The sequence below is a fragment of the Bos javanicus genome, chromosome 19 (genome assembly GCF_032452875.1).
Source record: "Bos javanicus breed banteng chromosome 19, ARS-OSU_banteng_1.0, whole genome shotgun sequence".
NCBI classification, from domain to species: Eukaryota; Metazoa; Chordata; class Mammalia; order Artiodactyla; family Bovidae; genus Bos; species Bos javanicus.
This window is the reverse complement of record NC_083886.1, coordinates 44,144,689-44,162,816: the sequence shown is the minus strand read 5'-3', so window position 1 is coordinate 44,162,816 and position 18,128 is coordinate 44,144,689. Positions and strand designations below refer to the sequence as shown.

General features: G+C 56.0%; 2 protein-coding genes across 6 annotated transcripts in view; one reads left to right on the top strand and one right to left on the bottom strand.

Annotated features, from left to right (window-relative positions):
- EZH1 (enhancer of zeste 1 polycomb repressive complex 2 subunit) overlaps positions 1 to 2,948 on the top strand; it is a 31,586-nt gene extending 28,638 nt beyond the window's left edge. For all 5 annotated transcript variants that reach the window (XM_061391872.1, XM_061391875.1, XM_061391874.1 and 2 more), the window contains 2 exons: positions 205 to 289; positions 563 to 2,948. In XM_061391872.1, coding sequence (XP_061247856.1) covers positions 205 to 289; positions 563 to 623 — 146 coding nt within the window. In that variant the 3' untranslated portion in view covers positions 624 to 2,948. The remainder of the gene's footprint in view (positions 1 to 204; positions 290 to 562) is intronic.
- Positions 2,949 to 3,224: 276 nt separating this feature from the next.
- CNTNAP1 (contactin associated protein 1) lies at positions 3,225 to 17,910 on the bottom strand. Its single transcript, XM_061391894.1, has 24 exons — positions 17,738 to 17,910; positions 16,768 to 16,869; positions 16,480 to 16,673; positions 15,786 to 15,933; positions 15,501 to 15,704; positions 14,658 to 14,842; positions 13,983 to 14,126; positions 13,153 to 13,414; positions 12,558 to 12,707; positions 12,125 to 12,296; positions 11,541 to 11,647; positions 11,280 to 11,399; positions 10,706 to 10,909; positions 10,379 to 10,535; positions 10,164 to 10,291; positions 9,706 to 9,891; positions 8,739 to 8,960; positions 8,245 to 8,484; positions 7,010 to 7,363; positions 6,611 to 6,738; positions 6,095 to 6,188; positions 5,662 to 5,907; positions 5,503 to 5,550; positions 3,225 to 4,613 (listed from the first exon to the last, which is right to left on the bottom strand). The coding sequence occupies exons 1-24, from the start codon at positions 17,802 to 17,804 to the stop codon at positions 4,291 to 4,293; spliced, it is 4,185 nt and encodes a 1,394-aa protein (XP_061247878.1). The 5' UTR covers positions 17,805 to 17,910; the 3' UTR covers positions 3,225 to 4,290.
- Between the last annotated feature and the right edge of the window lie 218 nt (positions 17,911 to 18,128).

Here is an 18,128-nt window from a genome sequence, read left to right as displayed (position 1 = left end):
ACTCTTTTGAAGATAATTCTTTCCCTGTGTCACTAGCCAAAATAACAGATCTAAAAGCATAGAGACTTCTACCTTCATTGATGACTTTCTGATTCCTCTTCATGTGTGTTTTCACTGGGAATTTGGAGAAAATCGGCCCAGACTCACTGCTGATCATTGACTTGAAGTGACTGGGAATCTAGCCCTGGGTTTATCCTATTTCAGTGGTCATGGTGAATGGGGATCATCGAATTGGGATCTTTGCCAAGAGGGCAATTCAAGCTGGCGAAGAGCTCTTCTTTGATTACAGGTGAGGCAGCCAGGAATAGTCCTAGGGAGGTGGCCCAAAGGGCAGAGGGGGTGGCTGTTGAAATTTATCTGGGGGACTGAGGGTGAGTGACACGGGTGAAGGGGGAGGTTTCATGGTGACCGAGGCTTTTTCTCTGTGGTGCTCTCTGGTGCCTCGCCTCTGAAGCATGAGCCTTGTATGGGACGGGGAGGGGAAGTGAAATGGGAGGGGCTTCATCTCTTCAATCACAAAGGCCTCTGTAGTGACCTGGTTCCTCCTCCTGCCCTGGGACAGGTACAGCCAAGCTGATGCCCTCAAGTACGTGGGGATCGAGCGGGAGACGGATGTCCTTTAGGCCTCGTGGGCTCCTCGCCAGCGCTATGGTCGCGGCCCTGTCCTGCTTTCATGCACACACCACTGCTGCTCGAGTTTCCTGCACTATGTGTCTCCTACACCGAGAAACCCCCACCCGCTCCCTCTGTAGTGAGGCCTCACCTGTGTCCAGCGGGGACAGAACTGTCTCAGCGAGAGGGGATACAGGGGGCTAGGGCTTGGGCCCCCAGGAGAGAGAGTTGCACCAGTGGGAGACTGCGTCTCAGGCCTTGGAGGAAGAGAGTACAGGCTGGGGGCGGGTGACGTTTGCTTGAGTTCTTAATGGCTCCCCAGGCTGTGGGCCTCAGGAGTCACCTTGGACGGTTCCTAACAAGCATTAGCCTAACTTTCCAAGTCAAGGATCCTTCCTGTAGTTGGATCACCAGCAGATCTCTCTGTGGTCCTGAGACCAGGAGAGGACAGGTTCAGTGAAATTTGGTACCCGGAGCCTATGAGTGGTCAGGGTTAAAGATGAGCCTGGCGGGCAGAGCAGACTGAATTCAGAGGGGAGATGGGGCACCTGACTACTACCTCTTTCCCCCTGACATGCTTCAAACTGAAAGAGTGTGGGTTCTAAGAAAAGCTCTTTAAGGCTGGGAGAAAGAAAGCTGAGTGCCATCCATCCTTCTGCAGACAGTGAGAACCAGCCTGATGACAATAATAAACTGCTAAGCTTGGGGCCCAGCAGGCTTTGGGGCACCCTCTGTGTGTACTCTGGAGACGAATGGGTATGTTTTCAGATTCCCGGGAGCAGATACCAGTGCCCTGTCGACCCCTTCCAAAGTTCTGATTTGGCAACAACAGGTGGGCATTTCACTGCTGCTGAAGAACTGGAGGGGTGGCGCAACCTGGGTATGACGCTCTTGTTCCCTGCAGATGTAGCTGTTTTCAGGCCTTTCGTTTCCCTTAGAGGCTGGGAATATGGGGCCGCTTTTGCTCCCGTCTTCCGGGTAGTGGGGTGCAGGCCTGGACTAGAGAAGTGGAAGGTTGTTGGTGGATCACTTTCCTGCCTGGAATCCCTGCTGTTGGAAAGGATGAGTTGACACTCTGTGTTTGGAGGTGGGCGAGGAGCTCCCAGGTTCCATGTGTTTAGGATGGCACCACACAGGCAGACTGGCAGAGGGTATTTAAATGTTGAGAAGAAGCAGGCCGGCCACCTGTGCCAGTTCATAGTGACATTCTCTCTGGGATTCATGGAAGCACTTTATTTCCTTTAGAAGGTCTGGAGATTGAGGTGGAGTTTGAGCTAAGGTCTCGGGGGTCCCTGCCCAAATCTCTTTCCTGAGGGAGAGGGGAGGAGGTGGTAGAAGATTCTTCTCCAGTTCTATCTCATGTCCTGGTGGAGGCAGAAGGAACTGCCTTGAAACAGCAGAATTGAATGAGAATGGCACCAGCCCTAAGAACCGCCCCTGTGTCTATGGCTGCTGCTGAGCTGCAGGGAATAAGGAGCTTTGTGCTAGAGAAAGAGAAACGGGCAGGTATAGACTAGCCTAGGGTGTATTAGATAAGGGAGCCGGCTTCTCCCTTCTCTGTGGGGAGTCAGAGCCTCTCTTCCCTGGTCTGTGCTGACCACCCCCTTCCTCTAACCCCATTGGCTGTCCCTGTGAAGCAAGGAGTAGGGTTCCCTCTGACCAAACTGTCACCTAGGGATTTCTGTGGGACATGCGCGTGCACACGCATACACACACACACTCACTCACATACCCTCACTCACCACACTAGTGGGCACACAGGCACTCAGCACTGAGCACACGCCCAGCCGGTTCCTGACAGAAGCCTCTTCCCACCCGACGGGGCCAGACCCTGCCATGCTTCTGAAATCTACATCTGCTGTGGTTTGTATGCATTGTGTATAGGGGACACCCTCTAGCTGGACTGTGGGCTCCAGATTACTCACAGAGAAAAACCAGAGACAGAGAAAGGAGGGTTAGGACTGTCTGAAATGCAGTCTGGGGCTTGCTATGAGGAGTAGATGGGGAAAAATTGACATCCAGCCTTTGAAAGGCTAGACTGACCCTATCCTTCCCTCAGCGTGCAGAATCACTGTGGTTGACCCCCTCTTTCCCCTGTGTCAGACCACTACCTACTGCTGTTGCTCCAGCATTCCCATCCTCTCCCCTAATCTCCCCCACCTTTAAATGACGGGTCTTAACCCCTCCCCCCCCCCAGACAAGTAATGATGGATGGAGTGAGGTGGTGGGGATGATGGGGGAGGCTGGTATATGTGCGGCTCTGTTGCCAGTGAATTTCACGCACTTTAAAGTCCTGTGGCTTGTGACCTCTTATCTGAATAAAGTGGTAGAATCCATTTTGGCAAGTTGTGTGCTGTGTGCTTTGGGGTCCAGGGATGAACCCTGGAAGGATCCGGGGAAGCTTGAGTATTCTGATCTCCACTTGTCCACGGAGACCAGGGTTGGGGGAGATCTGGGGCAGGGGGTTGGCAAGAACCAAGCAGCCTTCCAGCAGGCGATGCCGGGATTCCAAGCGCTCCCCATGAAAGATTCTGGAGCTGTCAGATTAGTTCCCTGAAAGTCATCCCGCTTATCCGCTAGCCACGCCGCCAACTACCACACACAGACTGGAGCTCTGTCACTCTGCTTTATTAGAACAGCTCCGAGACTGAGAGCACAGCTTCAGAGTGGAGGCTGATCAGGCTTGGGTGAGTGACCAGCAGACCTCATGAGACTTCCAACACAGGAGAAGCACACTGGGCTTCTCAACATAGGAGAAGCACACTGGGCACAGAACAGGACAGTCAATTGATTTTGTCTTTTATATATAAACTGATAATTTAAAAAAATTAGAGTGATATATATAGTTTCTCTAGAGAGAGACTTTGCAACAAAAAATATATATAAAGGATATGACCTCCTAGACAAATGAAGCAGCATCTCTGAGCGGAGGAAAGAGGGCTCCTCATGCATTGGAGAGGGGGGCCAAGCCTTTGGACAGGCACCAAGGCTATTGCATATCTTGGAGGAGGGAGGAAGAGTAGAGGGCTGGCTAGTCAGTGTCTGCATTATTCTCTCTACATTGCAAGTTTTTTTATGGCTTTGGCTAAAGCGTGTAAAGCAGCGGAGGTACTAAGGTGCTAAAGCGAGGCCTCTCGGTCTCTGTAAAAAACAGCAAAGGGGGGTAGAGGGGCAGCAATGAAGCCCTCCTAACCCCCAACTGAGGGGAAGCAGGTGGGAGATGTTCTGCAGGGGAGGGGGGAGGCTGGGGGGTATGATTGAGCAGCCTCCCCCCATGCCCTGTGCGCCCCTTCAATCCCACACATCTGTCCCTGCTGAGATTGAATATTTGAAGGGAGGTGGTTAATCTCCCCTGCACTCTGGTGTTAATCCCTGGCCGTAGCTGGGACAGGGCTGGCAGGAAAGGCCTGGGCCAACCCCACGAGGCTTCTTTGGGGCAGGCAAACAACCAGGAGCCTGGGGAAATGGGGATGGGCAGGGCATTGGTTTTAGGCAGTGAGGCTCAGCCACTCCCTTTGGTCCCATCTGTAGCTCTGCCCACCAGACTTGGCAGGAGGGAAATCCTCTAGATGAGCAGAGCCAGCTAAGAGGAGCCACATGTCCCTGCGAGGATGGGGTGGAGGCGGGATTGGGGAATTCGGAGGAGACGGGCTTGGTCCTTGAAGCCCCTCTCCTGATTCATTCAGATCTGGACTCCTCCAGAATCTGGGGTAGGTTTTGGTCCCGGGGGCCAGGGGCTGGGGCTGGGGCTGGGGCTGGGGCTGGGGCTGGAGCTGGAGCTGGAGCTGGAACTTGGGTGGAAGCTGGTGTTGGGGTCGGGGCTGAGGCTGGGGCTGGGGCCGGGACTGGGCCTGAAGTAGGCAGGGGAGGTTTGCTGCCAGCGTGGTAATCATGTGTGGCCTTGGGCTCATTGGTGTGGTAGGAGCCCTTGTAGCGATGATTCTGTAGATAGAAGAGCACCAACATTCCCACCAGTCCCAGCAGCAAGAAGGCCACCAAAACTGAAAGAGAAAAAAGGAACAATTCAGGGCAGATCTCTGGGTTTCACCTATACACAGACACACATGTATCCTTTTGGCCTAAAGCATATGTGTCCGACAGCATCAGCTGTACAACCACATCAAGCTATTCTTGATGTGTCTGGTTGGTCTAAAGCCCTGGCTTCTATTCTGTTTCTAATATTAGAATTTCTGTTTCTCATATGGTATATGTAAAGTTTAATAAATTTCTTTTTCTAATAATAGAATTCTATTTCTAATACTCTCTTTCAACATCCTTGGTACTTACACCAATTTCTCATCTTTCTGGATGTTACTCTACCCCTGTTTCCTCATCCCTTAGCTTTAGCCCCACTTATTTTTTTTATAACGGCTTTATTGAGATATAGTTAACATACCATAAAATGTATTCTTTTATAGTGCAGTAAAGCACTCTTTAAGACACAGTTCCTGCCTAATTCTGGGACCTTTTAGATATTAAACCCCTGACTTTGGTGGGAACGTGTGGCCATGACCCAACAGAGGAGCATATGACTTAAGCTGCTTATCATGAAGTGAACATTATCTGATCCACAAAGTCATAAAGTCAGAGACGTGACCAGCAATGGAAATGATATATTGAGTCAGGCAGTGATAGGCACATCACTGTAAAAACTTTGGCCCAGTTTTAATATTTCATTTCATTTCTATTAAAATCTATAGAATCTGCCAATATTTAAAAATCTCCAAGCTGATTATCAACTACCTTCAGCAAAGCCTGTGTCACGGTTCTTGGCATCACCATATACTGAGTGCCCTCACTACCCCTCAGGCCTGAGGATACGGGACAGGGAGGGAAGGCTGACAGCCAGAGGGTAGAATGAGAGGTCAGGGTAGGGACGGTGCCACTCACAGCCCAAAAGTATAGCAACCCATCCGTCATCATGGTAGTACGGGAAGTCTGAAAAAAAGAGAACGCACCAGTTAGGAGGAGCCTCCTGCAGATTAAGAGTCATTTCCTTTCCCTGTTGTCCCTCTTTTCCCTTCCTCTTCTGTGTCCCTGGGGATGTACCTGGGGGAAGATACCAGGGGTCCAGCTCAGGGGGCACCTCTGAGACAAGGCGTGGCATGGCTCCGCAGTTAGACTCAGACAGCTCTCCCTGGACACGAAGGGCCTCAGCCAGCTCCTCGGTCATGGGTCGAGGCGTTCGGAAGTGGGTCTTGAGAGGAGCCACGTTGTTGAATCGGACACCAGACAGGCAGCCCGAGAAACCCGGCGTGTTGTAGCGCTGGATCTCTGGGTCAATCACTCCAGTCTCTGAGGGAGAGGCAGCCCAGAAAGAAGGGGGCTTAGATTCCCAACAGCCCTGGCCCCTCTCACCACCCCTAGGTTCCCACTTCTCTTTAGCAGCACCTTCACTGCCACTCCCCATCCTTCACCCTCCTCTGGACTCCAGAGGAGTCCACAGCTCCCGACCCCAAATGCCGTCTCAACCCCAGCTTACCCATAACGCGCCCCAAATACAAGGCCTTGGGCGAGTCTAGCTGGCTGTCCACCAACAGTGAGAACTTCTGTTCCGTCAGGGAGAAGTAGTCCACCTGAGTGGGGAGGGGAAAGGAGATGAGAGGGCGAACCAGCAGCAGACATAGCCCAGACCAGGCTGGGACTCTCCTCTCCCGACTGGTGGTGGGTTCTAACTCAGTCCCACATAGGCAAGTCCTGGGCCCAGACACAGGATTTGGTATTAAAAACCTCACAAACTGGTTTTGAGCCCTGTCTTTGCAGCTTACGGTGGTTTGGGGAAACCACTTTACTGTCAGAGCCCCTTTCATGACTAGTCAAACGAAGATAAGAAGAGCTGCCTACCTGAACTGCCTCACAGGGCAACTGTGAGGTCCCATGATACTACATGTGAACATTCTCTGTACACTGGAATGTGCCCTACAGATGCTGAATATTTGCCATTTCCCACTGCCACAGCCTTGATGATGAGGTTATGATCTGAACCCCTGGCACACACCTGGATGAAGAGGTTGCGGTAGACCCGGGTGATGTTGACACTGTGGGGCTGGCCGTCCGTCACAGGGCGGGTGGTGAGCTGGTACACATAGGGGCTGGTGCCCAGCTGGTAGCGCAGCTGCAAGGTCCCTGTGGGGTGGGAAGAAGGAAGAGGGGGGTCTCCCCTCAGCTCCCAGAATCCCCATCTTTTTTTCTTTTTGGCTTCGCCATGCTGCCTATGGGATCTTCGTTCCCTGACCAGGGATGGAACCTGTGGCCCCTGCATTTCGAAGCACCAGGGAAGTCCCCCAAAGCCGCCACCTTGGAAGAGCACGTGAGTCCTTGTATTGGTCAACAGTTATGAGAATGGAAGGCATCCAGAGGAAGCTAGAGTGGAGGGTGAGAGCCGTGGGGAACTCACCATCTTCCTTAATGAGCACGGCCATGTAGTCACGCACAAAGGAGCTGACATAGAGCAGGACGGCGGGGGCAGACTGGGTGCTGAAGCTGAAGGACACCTCCTCTCCAGTGACGTTGTAGACAGGTCCACGGTAGCCTGGCACTGGCCGGCCTGGCCGCGGGTAATCAGGCAGACGGTACCCAGGGCCATGGTAGCCAGGCACGTAGCCGGGAGTATCATAGCCAGGGATGTAACCAGGCTCGTAGCCCGGCACTGGCCGGCTCAGCATGTGGGAGAACTCCCGGGCTGCGGAGCGCAGCGCCGACTGGAGGTTATAGCGCATCCAGGTGCCAGGCTCAAAGAAACCGCCAATGTCTGAGGCAGAGGTAGTGAAGTCAGGGCCCGTCCCCACCTCCAGACGCTATGTATGTCATCCACGCACACCACCTGGCACGTGTCCCCAGTTTCTGCTACACCACAACCCATCTCCATTCACTTTTAGGTCCCCTGGAGGCCCTATGTCATGGAATGGAATCTTAAAATCTTAAGAAATGGAAAAGATCATCTGATCCAATCCCTGCACTTTACAGATGGGGAAAGCAAGGCTCTGAAACGGGCCACAACTTGCCTGAGGATACATAGTAGATGGAGGGTCAGAATTAGAATCAAGATACCACAAACCCACCTGCCACTACTCACACTTCTAAACCAAGACCAAAGGACTTCTGTGGGTCCCTTAGTCCCTATGTCTTCCTATCTCACCAGTGACCTACCTGCTCATGCATCCTCCTAGACCAGCCTTGGGGAGGATGTGTTCTTGGTGTATGTACAGAATCTTGCTATGGTGAATGTCAAGGCTCACCTTAACCAAGAACCAGGCTGTAGACATGTTTTAGGTGTGCAGCGATTGTCAACTAGGAAATGGCATAGGAGGGCATCGTGCAGCCTGATGGGGATATGCTTGCAAGGGGGGCAACCTGGGTTCCCTTGGCGACAGTGAGAAGATGGGGAAGTTATTTGTTTTGTTGCTGTTGTTCTTGTAGTGCCAGCTAGCTGTGCCATCCCTTCCTTGTCCCGCTTTATTCCTTTGGAATCACCCAGCAGCTTCAACTGCTTGAGAGCCCAGCTCAAAGCTCAGGAGCGCAGGATGAACACAGTCTTCCCCGATGCTGACACTGCATCCTCCCTCCTTCCTTGCCCTCCCTACATCCCATGATGCCCTCTGGCTCATTCTTCCCATAACCAGCAGCACTGACCATGGTTGCAGTATGGCCCATCGAAAGCCGTGAGGTCACAGTCACAGGTGTAGTAGCTGTAGCGCTCCACACAGCGGCCGCCATGGAAACAGGGGAAGCGGGGGTGGGCGCAGTGGCCTGTGCAGTTGGGTGAGGTACCCTCAGAGGCATTGGCACGGCCTTCCAGGTTCAGAGTCACTCCATTCAGACGCATAGCCCTCAAGCAACCCACGAAAGGCCGCCTCTTAAGCTCTGCAGATCCTGGGGGGAAGGTGGGCAGGTGGAGAAACGGGTGTAGAGCAGAGATGGGGGAAAGTATTGGGGTTGCAAAGGCAGTGGAGGGCTATAAGAATGGAAAAGATGCCAGGGACTGGAGAGGAAGGGTGGGCCTTGGCTCACTGTGAGGCTGAGGGGATTGTGACCTAAGAGATGGGGTTCCTGGAAACAAGGAGAGTGGCCTTGAGAGGGTAGGGTGGTGACAGAGGCTTCAGACCTGCCTCCAGGTTGCTGCTCACCAACATACAGGGGCCGGTCGTACTCCAGCCAGATGTAGGTCTGCAGGGGCATCGGCCGTAGCACCCAGGGCCGGTGATCCACGCGGAGCCGGGCCTGCTTCACGTTGATTTCTGCCCGGACGAGGTGCCACTCATCGTCGTTGAACTCGAAGTCGTCTGAGTGCACCGTCAGGTTCTCATCCCCATTCCCCACGTCAAAGGCGAAGACTACGTCCCGGGATGCTGGACAGTGTAGGGGCGGGGGGAGAGGACTCAGAGCCCCCAGGGCCCTCACGGGGTCGACACAGCCCTTCTTCTCTGCTCTTTGGAGCTCCCTGACTGTCCCTCCATCTGTCCACACGTGGGCGTGCTAAGTCGCTTCAGTCCTGTCCGACTCTTTGTGACCCCGTGGACTGTAGCCCCCCAAGCTCCTCTGTCCATGGGATTCTCCAGGCAAGATTACTGGAGTGGGTTGCCATTTCCTTCTCCAGGAGATCTTCCTGACCCAGAGGTTTGAACCCCTGTCTCTTACGTCTCTTGCATTGGCAGGTGGATTCTTTACTAGCTTGCACCACCTGGGAAGCCCAGTCTGTTTACAGCCTGGGACAAAACCCGTAAAGTGCTTAAAACCTCATACCTCTGCTCTCTCACATTCCCAGATCCCTGGAGCCAGCTTCCCAGCCCCACCTCTCAGGTTAGAAGCATAGCTCATCAAATAGGAGCCCCACACCCCCCTCCCCCAGCCAACCCACAGGAGTCCAGCTTCCTCACTCACAACTCAGGGGCCAAAGGTCCAGGGGGGCCAAGTGGGTGCTCAGGGTCACAAAGCCAGCTATCGAGATGGAGCTGGGTCTAGAAGCCAGGCCCATCTAAAGCCCTTCCCATGCTTCCTTTCAAAGGGGCATCTGGCCTTGCCACTTACCCCAGCCTCCACCCACCCCACATCTTCCCCAGGGATCTTCCTCCCCCACAGTGTCTGCTTGCTCACTGTTGAGTTCCACCCGCACATAAGGTCGGCGCCACTGGCAGTAAGGGCCCCCCATATTCTCTAGGAAGACTCCTGAGGGAGCCGAGGTCCTGAAGTAGAAAGAGACGTCAAGGCTGTGGTTGGCCCGGATTGGGGGAAAGCGTAGTGCAGCCCCAGTGTGGAAGGAGATGGTGTTCCAGGAATTTCCTACAGAACCAAATGGAGGAAGGCCTTGTCAGCAGGGCGGGAGGCAGGCGACAGGGCAAAGGGGGACAGCTGGGGGAACCCAGGGAGAGACTAAGGCGTGTCATGCAAGAGGAAGGTGCAGGTGCAGAGGAACAGGTGTGGGCATGTCACCGACGGAGCCAGGGTGTCTGGCAGGGTGTCCTGGAGACCGCCCCCCTCCCACCCAGTGGGTCAGGGCTTTGGAACTACAGAGCCGACCCTGCAAGGGCACACAAAAAGTCTCTGCCACTCACGGTCGCCGTAGCACCGCAGAGGCCTCAGAAAGAACTGGGCCTCCGAACTGGAGCGGTTCGTGTCCCCCACCACCACCTGAGTGACAGGCAGATGGTCCACAAAGGTCAGCAGGCCCTTGTCGGTTCTCCTGCGGGGGTGGGGATGCAGTGGCTCAGCCCTTGCTGCTCGGCAGCCCCCAGCATCCTGAAAGCCCTGTTCTCCTGCCCCCCCTTACCACTGGGGCTGGTCGGCGTCACAGTTACAGTGCAGAGCGGGGTCCACGCAGCTCCGGTCCAGACCACAGGCACAGCGCTGGATCCCAGGCTGCGAGCCGCCCCAGTAGAAGTGCTGCTCCTCGTTTCGGCCAATCCAAAAGCTGTAGGGGTAGCCTCCTGGGGAAGAGGGGCAGGCAGCTTCCAGGCCCCGCCTTCATTAGCCTAGGGCTCCTCCCTCACCCTTCCAACCAGCCCAGACCACTTCCTGAGCCCTCTGGTGCTCTTCTCCCAGACCCCATGGGTCTCTCCTCCAGCTTTCACCCTGCCCTCCCCACCCCAGCCCTAACCTGCTGTGTTGAGCAGCCGGGAATTGTAGCAGGAGAACTCGATCCACTGCTCACAGTGCTGGGAAGCATTGGCCAGGGCACTGACCTCCTCCCAGGATGCATTCCAATACTGGACGGCCCCGAGGAATGGCCGCTCCATGCTGGAACCTGTCACCCGAGTCGTCCACAGCCTGTCATGGCGCACAACTGTCCATGCCCGATTCTCTGGGGGAGGGGACGAGGCGGAGCTGTGGCTGGAGAGAAGCGTTCTCTACCCACCTTCCTACTTGCCTCCAGCACCACTGCCGCCAATTCAGAGCCAATACATGAGGCCAGAAGCTCCATGCCAGCCCAGCTCTAAGTCTCCAACATCATAGGCCAGCCATGAGACAGCTGGAATGGATCAGGAAGCTGAGATCTAGCTGCAAGGCTAGATTACAAACTCCTGAATGTTCCCTTCCCGCTCTGTCCTCATTTACCCCTCCACCGTTTAATCTTACTGGCTCCGGTCCACCCTCCCATCCTTCCTTGTTCCCCCTCACACTCCCACAGTTCATCGTCCGCTGCCCATCACCCCTCAATCAGAGCCACTTACCTCGGATATCACAGTACACCACAAATGGCTTCAGGGGGCCACTACCATCAGGATCAATGGTGAAGTTTCCAGAAGTTTTCCCACTGAGTCGATAAGCCTCACAGGATTCCTTATACAAAGCTGGTGGGTAGTGAGTTGGGGAAAAGGTAGTTATGGGGTTGGGGGCTAGAAGGGCCAGCCCCACCATCTTTAGCGGCCTCACGATCCCCAGAAACTTCCTGACTCTCCCCCAGACTCTCCCCCACACTCCAGCTGGCTTACGCTGGTGGCAGGTCTCCCCCTTGTAGCCTGTCAGTTCACAGTAGCAGATGAAGTCATCCCAAGACTGGTAGCAGCGACCGTCATGCTCACACATGTTAGGGCTGCACCTAGGGGAGGGGGTCAGCACGCAGGGAAGGAACCTTATGGGGAGCTGCAGAGTAGGGTCTGACCCCTACAAGCTTCAGTCCCAGGTCCTGAGAGCACCAGAACCCACCTAACATACTCCACTTAAGTAGCCAGGTAGAAGCCTGAATGCTGGGGCATTAGGCAGGCCTCAGGGCTCAAGTACTATTGTTGCCTCTTCCCCAAAGGAATTAATTATGCCTTATATCCCCATCCTCACCTCCCCCCAAAGAAAACCCTCTAGGACCAAAAACAGATGCTTCATTTCCATTCTGAGCATGTGACACTTTAAGGGAATAACTGGGAAGTGAGAGGTCAAGAAGCAATCATTCCCAGGTGGGAGACTCAGGAGCTGGGACCAGAAGGGAAATCATTGAGAAACGCCATTCCCATCACTGGGAGACCGTGGAAGAGGGCTTTGGAGGGGGTCACCTCTTGGAGGGAGAGGGGCTTCTGGATACCTATCAGTGATGCCACATGTGTCAAAGAGGACCTCAGCATAGTATCCAAGCCGCCGGCCCTCCACCAGAGTCAGGTTGACCAGTTGACCATCCACCTTGAGCAGCTCCATGCAGCCATGGAACGCCGTCTGGTTGGAGTGGCAGCCCGATCGACTGGCTGGCTTGGGACAACCTGGAGCAACCACCCCTGTGAGGCCCTCCCCAGGGGAGACTCCAGAGACCCTCCCCCAGGGAGATGCCAAGGGAGAGCCAGACATGAAGGAAGGAAGCAAGGAAGGGGGCCAGTAGACAATGACAGTTCCAGTCCCCAAGGCCCCAGAGGGGCAAGAGAGATTTACTGCTACAAAACTCTCCATGTAGCCCTATCTGGGTGGACTTAGATGGGGCCTTCCCACCCAGAGACAGGGGTCTAGCCAGGTTGACCTCCACTTACCTCCAAAGAAGTATGAGGTTCCTGTACGGATCAGCAGTGGGTATGAGACCCTGACCTCTGCCCCCTCCACATCATCAATGCTGATGACTGCATGGTTTTCCTGGGCCACAAAATTCACCTCATGCCAAAAGCCATCATTCAGGCGGAACCCTGGACAGGACAGGAGGACAGTGTGGGTGGGGGAGGCACCATGCTCTGGAAGAGTGTCTTGAGTGGAGAAGCAGCAACCCCACTCTATCCTAACAGCAGCCTCTGTGCTTCCCATTTTTACACTTATCACACTGAGCGGTGACATCCCCAAATGTCTCTCTTCACTATGTGGAACCCCAGCGGCTGACACAGAGTCAAAAGTCATCAGTGAATGATACCTACAGGGACCCTCCAAATGGAGTACCAGGATTCTCAGCCTTAGTCCCTCAGATCTGCCCTGCCCTCCAACTCCCAGCTGTCTACATCCTGGGACCTCCTGCAGGGCTCCCTCCCTTCCCTCCCTCACCCCTCTGAGATGCAAAGGTCTCAGTCCAGGTCTACAGTCTCCGGTGTCTCTGCCCTGCTCTGGCCTCCCTCTGCCTCCCCTTCCTCTCCCTCTGCTCACCAGCGGCAAACTGAAGCTTCTTTCGGCCGGTCTGCACCACCGACACGTTGACCTGCCCTTCACTGAGCATCAGCTCCACGTGGCCCAACCCATCCCCCAGGGAGGAGAAAAGCAGCAGCCCAGTGAGATCCCAGGTGCGGAAGCGAAAAGAGACTGCGAGGCGGCCGCGGCGGGGGAAGCCAGGCACTTGCACGAAGTTGTGAGGACCTCCGAAATTGATGGGATGAGGAACCGGGTCCAGGCAACGGAACGCCACCTTACCCTGGGGACCCAAGTGAGGATGCATCAGCACTCAAGCTGATGCCACGCCCCGGCCTCTGTGAGGAGCCAGGTTCCCTGGGTGTACCTCCCCAACCTCACCCCGCCCAGAAAAACGTCCAGGTGTGGAGAGGTCTCCAGCCACCAAGTCAGCCCTCAGGACTCTTCTCGCTGATCTACATCATCTCCTGATCATCTCAGGAGCGCCTGATTAGCTCCTGAGTTGGAGTAGGGGGTACCACATAATACCTAAACAGCCCTCAAGTCCCTCCTCAGCCCCTGCGCTGTGTGACCCCTGGCCGAGCCACTCCGGGCCGCCACACCGTATTCTCTTCATTTATAACTGAGGAGATGGTGAGACCAGACCGCAGCTTTTAACTAGGCGGGAGCGGGGTTGGAAGCTGGCCTTTCGCACCTCCTGTGAGTCAGTGATGCCTCGCCCCTAACGTGAGCAGCTGGCTAGGGAGAAGGCTCCTTGGCTTTTAGATGATTCTCAAGATCTCTCCCCGCTCCATCCACTTGTTCCCGGAGGCTTTGATGCCCCGTCCTCCCCGATCCCCCTGCCCACTGGCCTCGAAGGTGATCCGGGAATGGCGCCGCACGGCCAGGTCCGCGATGTTGACTCGGTTGAAGATGACGTTTTCTATGCAGCCGCGGAAATTATGCCGATAGGCAAGGTTCTTCTGCGCGGCGCCCACCAGCCCCCCGATGAACATCTGCGGGCGGGGTGAGGAGTAAGCTTCCCTAGATGCGGCAGAGTGCGCGCCTTTCTCGCGCTCCCGCCCGTCCACTTTCCCACGCTTAGGCTGAGGTCTGAGACACACGTTCCCCCAGTATCGGTATTGAAGCTGGAAGCTCGCTGGGCCTCCTGAGGCTTGGGTTTTAGCCCTGACCCCACCACAACTTGGCTGCACGCCCTTGGGTAAGTCGATGAACCTGTCTGGGGTTCTTTATCTGCACATCAGGGCCAGGAGAGGGCAATTTTCTCATCTTGCCTGATCCCCCAAGTCCAGATTTCTAGACTCCATCTCAGAAGCTCTGGGGTAGAGCCCGGAAATCGGCATGCTAACACCAGCAACAACAACAAAAACCCAAGCTTTTCTGGGAGTTTGCCAACTCCTGCTAGCATGTTCAGAAAACAGTCTTACCTCTGAAAGAAGTGCCGCCCCCACCTCCCCCCCCCCACCCCCGCCACCGGCCTACCTAGCATCTCACTTAGCCAAATGGCTTCTCCCCTCTTTGCTCACCTCGTTGTCCAGGTTCAGTCTCTCGAAGTCGCCATTGAGCACGAAGCGCTGCACATAGCCGTCCAGGGTGAGATTTGCCTCACGGCCAAATCGGTCGACACGCACGTAATGCCAGTGCTGGTCATTGAGGACGCCGCCAGCGCTCACGGTCGTGTGACCCGGCCTTGGCTGGATGGGGCTGCTGCCTGAGGGTGGGGTAGGGCAGGGTCAGACCGGGAACCTGGAGAACCCCACTTAGGCCCTACCGCCCAGCAAACCCCCCAGGCGGAGCAACAGCCTGCAACCCAGAGGACGAACTGCTCAAGGCCCAGGACGGCCAGGGAGGGTGGGCACATAGAGACTGGACCACCCTCAGCCTGCGGTGGATCGGTGGCCATTGGCAAGTACGGACTTAGTCATTTAATCTCTCTGAGCCTCTGTCTTCCTATCACTAAAACGGGGCACGATAGCTGGTTCTACCTCATCATGTGCATATTATGGAAAGCGAATGAGATACAAAACAACAACGCTTCAGGAGTGTGTGTGTGTGTGTGTGTGTGTGTGTGTGCGTGCGTGTGCGCGCGCGCGCCTGTATACGTATATACAATGTTTTTACAATGAGGAAACAGACTGGGGAAGTGCTCGTCCAAGGTCACACCGCTGGTAGGTGCTAGGTGCTGGAATCCGCTTGTCCTAATTCCCAGTCCAGAGTTTCGCAAGCACCAGATTTTACACGAAGAAGGCAGATGAGTCCAAATAGTTAAGGAAGGGGAAGATAAGGAATAGGGCGCGGCTCTGCGGAGGAGGTGCGGCAAGGGACGTGGGAGGAGAGCCTGGGGCTCCGCGCCGCGGCCGCGAGCTCACCCAGGCTCATGTGCAGCAGCAAGTGCGCCCCCTGCAGCTCGAGTGTCACGTAGTCGCCCTGGGCGCCCTCGGCGTGCAACAGGAGCCCGTCCTTTTCTTCGGTTTTGAAGCTGAAGGCGAACACGTCCCACAGACTCCGGCTGACCCCTCTCGGGAAGCGGTACGAGATGGCATCATCGCCATCGAAATACAGCACGTCGGACTCTGCAGGAAGGACCGTAGGTGGGTGGGGGGTCGGGGGATTCTGTCTCCCGCCCCGCCCCCACCACGACCCCGCACCCTTACTGTAAGGGCAGCCGTAGAGGCCAAGCCTCAGGCCGATCTTGCCGCGCGGGTTCCAAGCCAAGGGCACGATGCGGATGTAGCGCGCCGTGAAGTGATAGTGCAGGTCGTGGCGAACCACCGCCGACTCGTTCACGTTACCGAAGAAGGTCTAAGGGCAAGGGGAGAGGGGTGACCACGTTCCCACACTCTGCTTGCTTTTCCACAGCCTCCCAGCCCGCAGCTGTCGCATCCAGCTAATCTCGACCTCTGGAAGGCAGACAGTCCTTATCTCCTCCGCCTTCCTGACTTTACAGTTTCCCTAGCCTAGAGCGTCCTCTCCACCATCCCAGTATTTCCTCAAAAGTCAACTCAGATGTCGCCTCCTCCAAGAAGCTCTCCCAGATTTTACCCTGAAGTATGTTCAGTTCAGTTCAGCTCAGTCGCTCAGTCGTGTCCAACTCTTTGCGACTCCATGAATCGCAGCACGCCAGGCCTCCCTGTCCATCACCTGTTAAACCCTGTCAATTGGGCATATCCTGAACACACGGCAAGCAGACGGTCCTTCTGGACTGAGTCCCTGTAGTGAAAGTCACTGCTCCTCATCTGTGCCCTCACCACCACCTCCCCCCCCACTTCCCCCAAACCTGTGCCCAGCCCAGCCCAGGTCACACAGTTGGGAAGGTTCCCAAGTGTGTGTGCAGGGATCCTGGAGTACCGCGTTGTGCCCTCGCTGATAGAACGGTGTCCAGCTGTCCACTCGGTCGCCGTAGAGCAGCATGTAACGTGTGACCCAGTCCCACGAGTTAAAGGAGCCCTGCGTGGCCACAGCCCGAATCCGGTGCTTCTTCATTAGGTCGATCTGCAGCCAGGGATTTGGGTCCCCAATCCGGGGAGACCATCCGCTTATGCCTACAGAAGGGACAAGGGCTTTCACTACTAGCTCCCCCTTTACCTCTAGCCCTTCAGAGTCCCTCACCCCACCATGGGGCACCACCTTGCTCACCATGCAGCCGGGCAAATCGGGGAGCAGTGAAGAGCCCATAGTAGGAGGAGGCGCCCAGGGAGCGTGCATACAGGGGCCCGACCAACTCCTCGTCGCAGCCGTCTGGGTTGCAGGAACAGACATGTTTATCAGGGCGGCCCCTCCCAGTCCTTCCAAAGGCCCAGAACGCTGAGCAACTGGTGCTTGATCTTCACTCCCCCCAGTGCAGACCCAGCCCTAACTTAAACCACCTGCTCAACCTGGCCTGCAGCAACAGCTGCACACTGAGGGGAAGCTGCCTTCTCCTCCTGGGGGAACCCCTAGGTCAGACCCTCCCAAGGACCAGTTGGAGTTCAGTACTCCCCAGAACACAATCCCAAACCTCAGCATCTTTCAGAACCTGAGTCACCCCAAGACATCAATCCGTCCCCAGACTTAGCCTCAGTCCCATTCAGCAGCACCTGCAAACCTGCACGGAGCCCAAATGCAGGCCTAGCCCCAACCCCAGCCATTCCTAGCACCACCAGTTCCATGTCCAAACTTACCATCTATACGATTTGGCTCACCAAATACTGCATGGATCCCAACCCCCATATCCAGCCCCAGCCTTAGCCGCAAACCCCAAACCCTGGTCCCTGGGCCAGCTCCAAGCCCAGCCCCAGTCCCCTTAACCCTAGCCCGAGTCACCGGTACCACTCTTATTTCCAACCCTCAAACCCGGCACTCGCTCACGCTTGCATCCCAGCCCCAAGTCCCCGCCCGGGCCGACTCTATCTTCAGCTCGGAGCCCAGCCCCAGCCCCGGGCGCGCGCGCCAGCCTCGGAGCTGCATTGCGGAGCGCGGGGGAGAGGCTGCAAAGGATGAAAGCGCACGAGTGCGCGCCGGCCGAGAAGAGACCCGCGACCACCCAGCCGCAATGCGGTGCGGGACCCGCCCTGCAGACCTCGTACTCCCGGGCCTAACCCCGCCTGCCTGCGAGCCCGGCACTCACAGTAGCCCCAGCCCCGGGCTCCAGAGACCGCGGCGAGTAGGATGCAGAAAAGCCGGAAACGCATCATGCAGGGCTGACGGGTCTCGGCGGCCGCCTTCCAGTGCCCGGCTCCGGCTAGGGCTCCAGTTCCAGCTCGGGCTATCCTCCTGGGTTTTTGCAACGAATGGCTGTCTCTCCCCCTTACCCACCCCTCTCTCTTCCCACTCTCCCCCAGCCCTTCTTTCTTGTCTCCCTAGGTGCCGTTCCTGCTTCTCTGCTGTTCTCTCCTCTCCTTCCACCCTCTCTCCTCTCACCTCCCCCTTTCCCCAGCCTCGCTCTCCTGGCACGCGCCGCTTTCCCAGACCCCGCGCAAGCGCGCGCCTCAGCCCCGCTGCGAAAGGGCGGGGGTAGA

Coding starts and splice junctions, on each gene's coding strand:
- CNTNAP1 (XM_061391894.1), bottom strand. CDS start 17,804: ATGATGCGTTTCCGGCTTTTCTGCATCCTACTCGCCGCGGTCTCTGGA. Junction 10,292..10,378: donor GACGCCGACCAGCCCCAGTG/GTAAGGGGGGGC, acceptor CCACCCCCGCAG/GAGAACCGACAAGGGCCTGC. Junction 5,908..6,094: donor GTATTTGGGGCGCGTTATGG/GTAAGCTGGGGT, acceptor CCTCTCCCTCAG/AGACTGGAGTGATTGACCCA.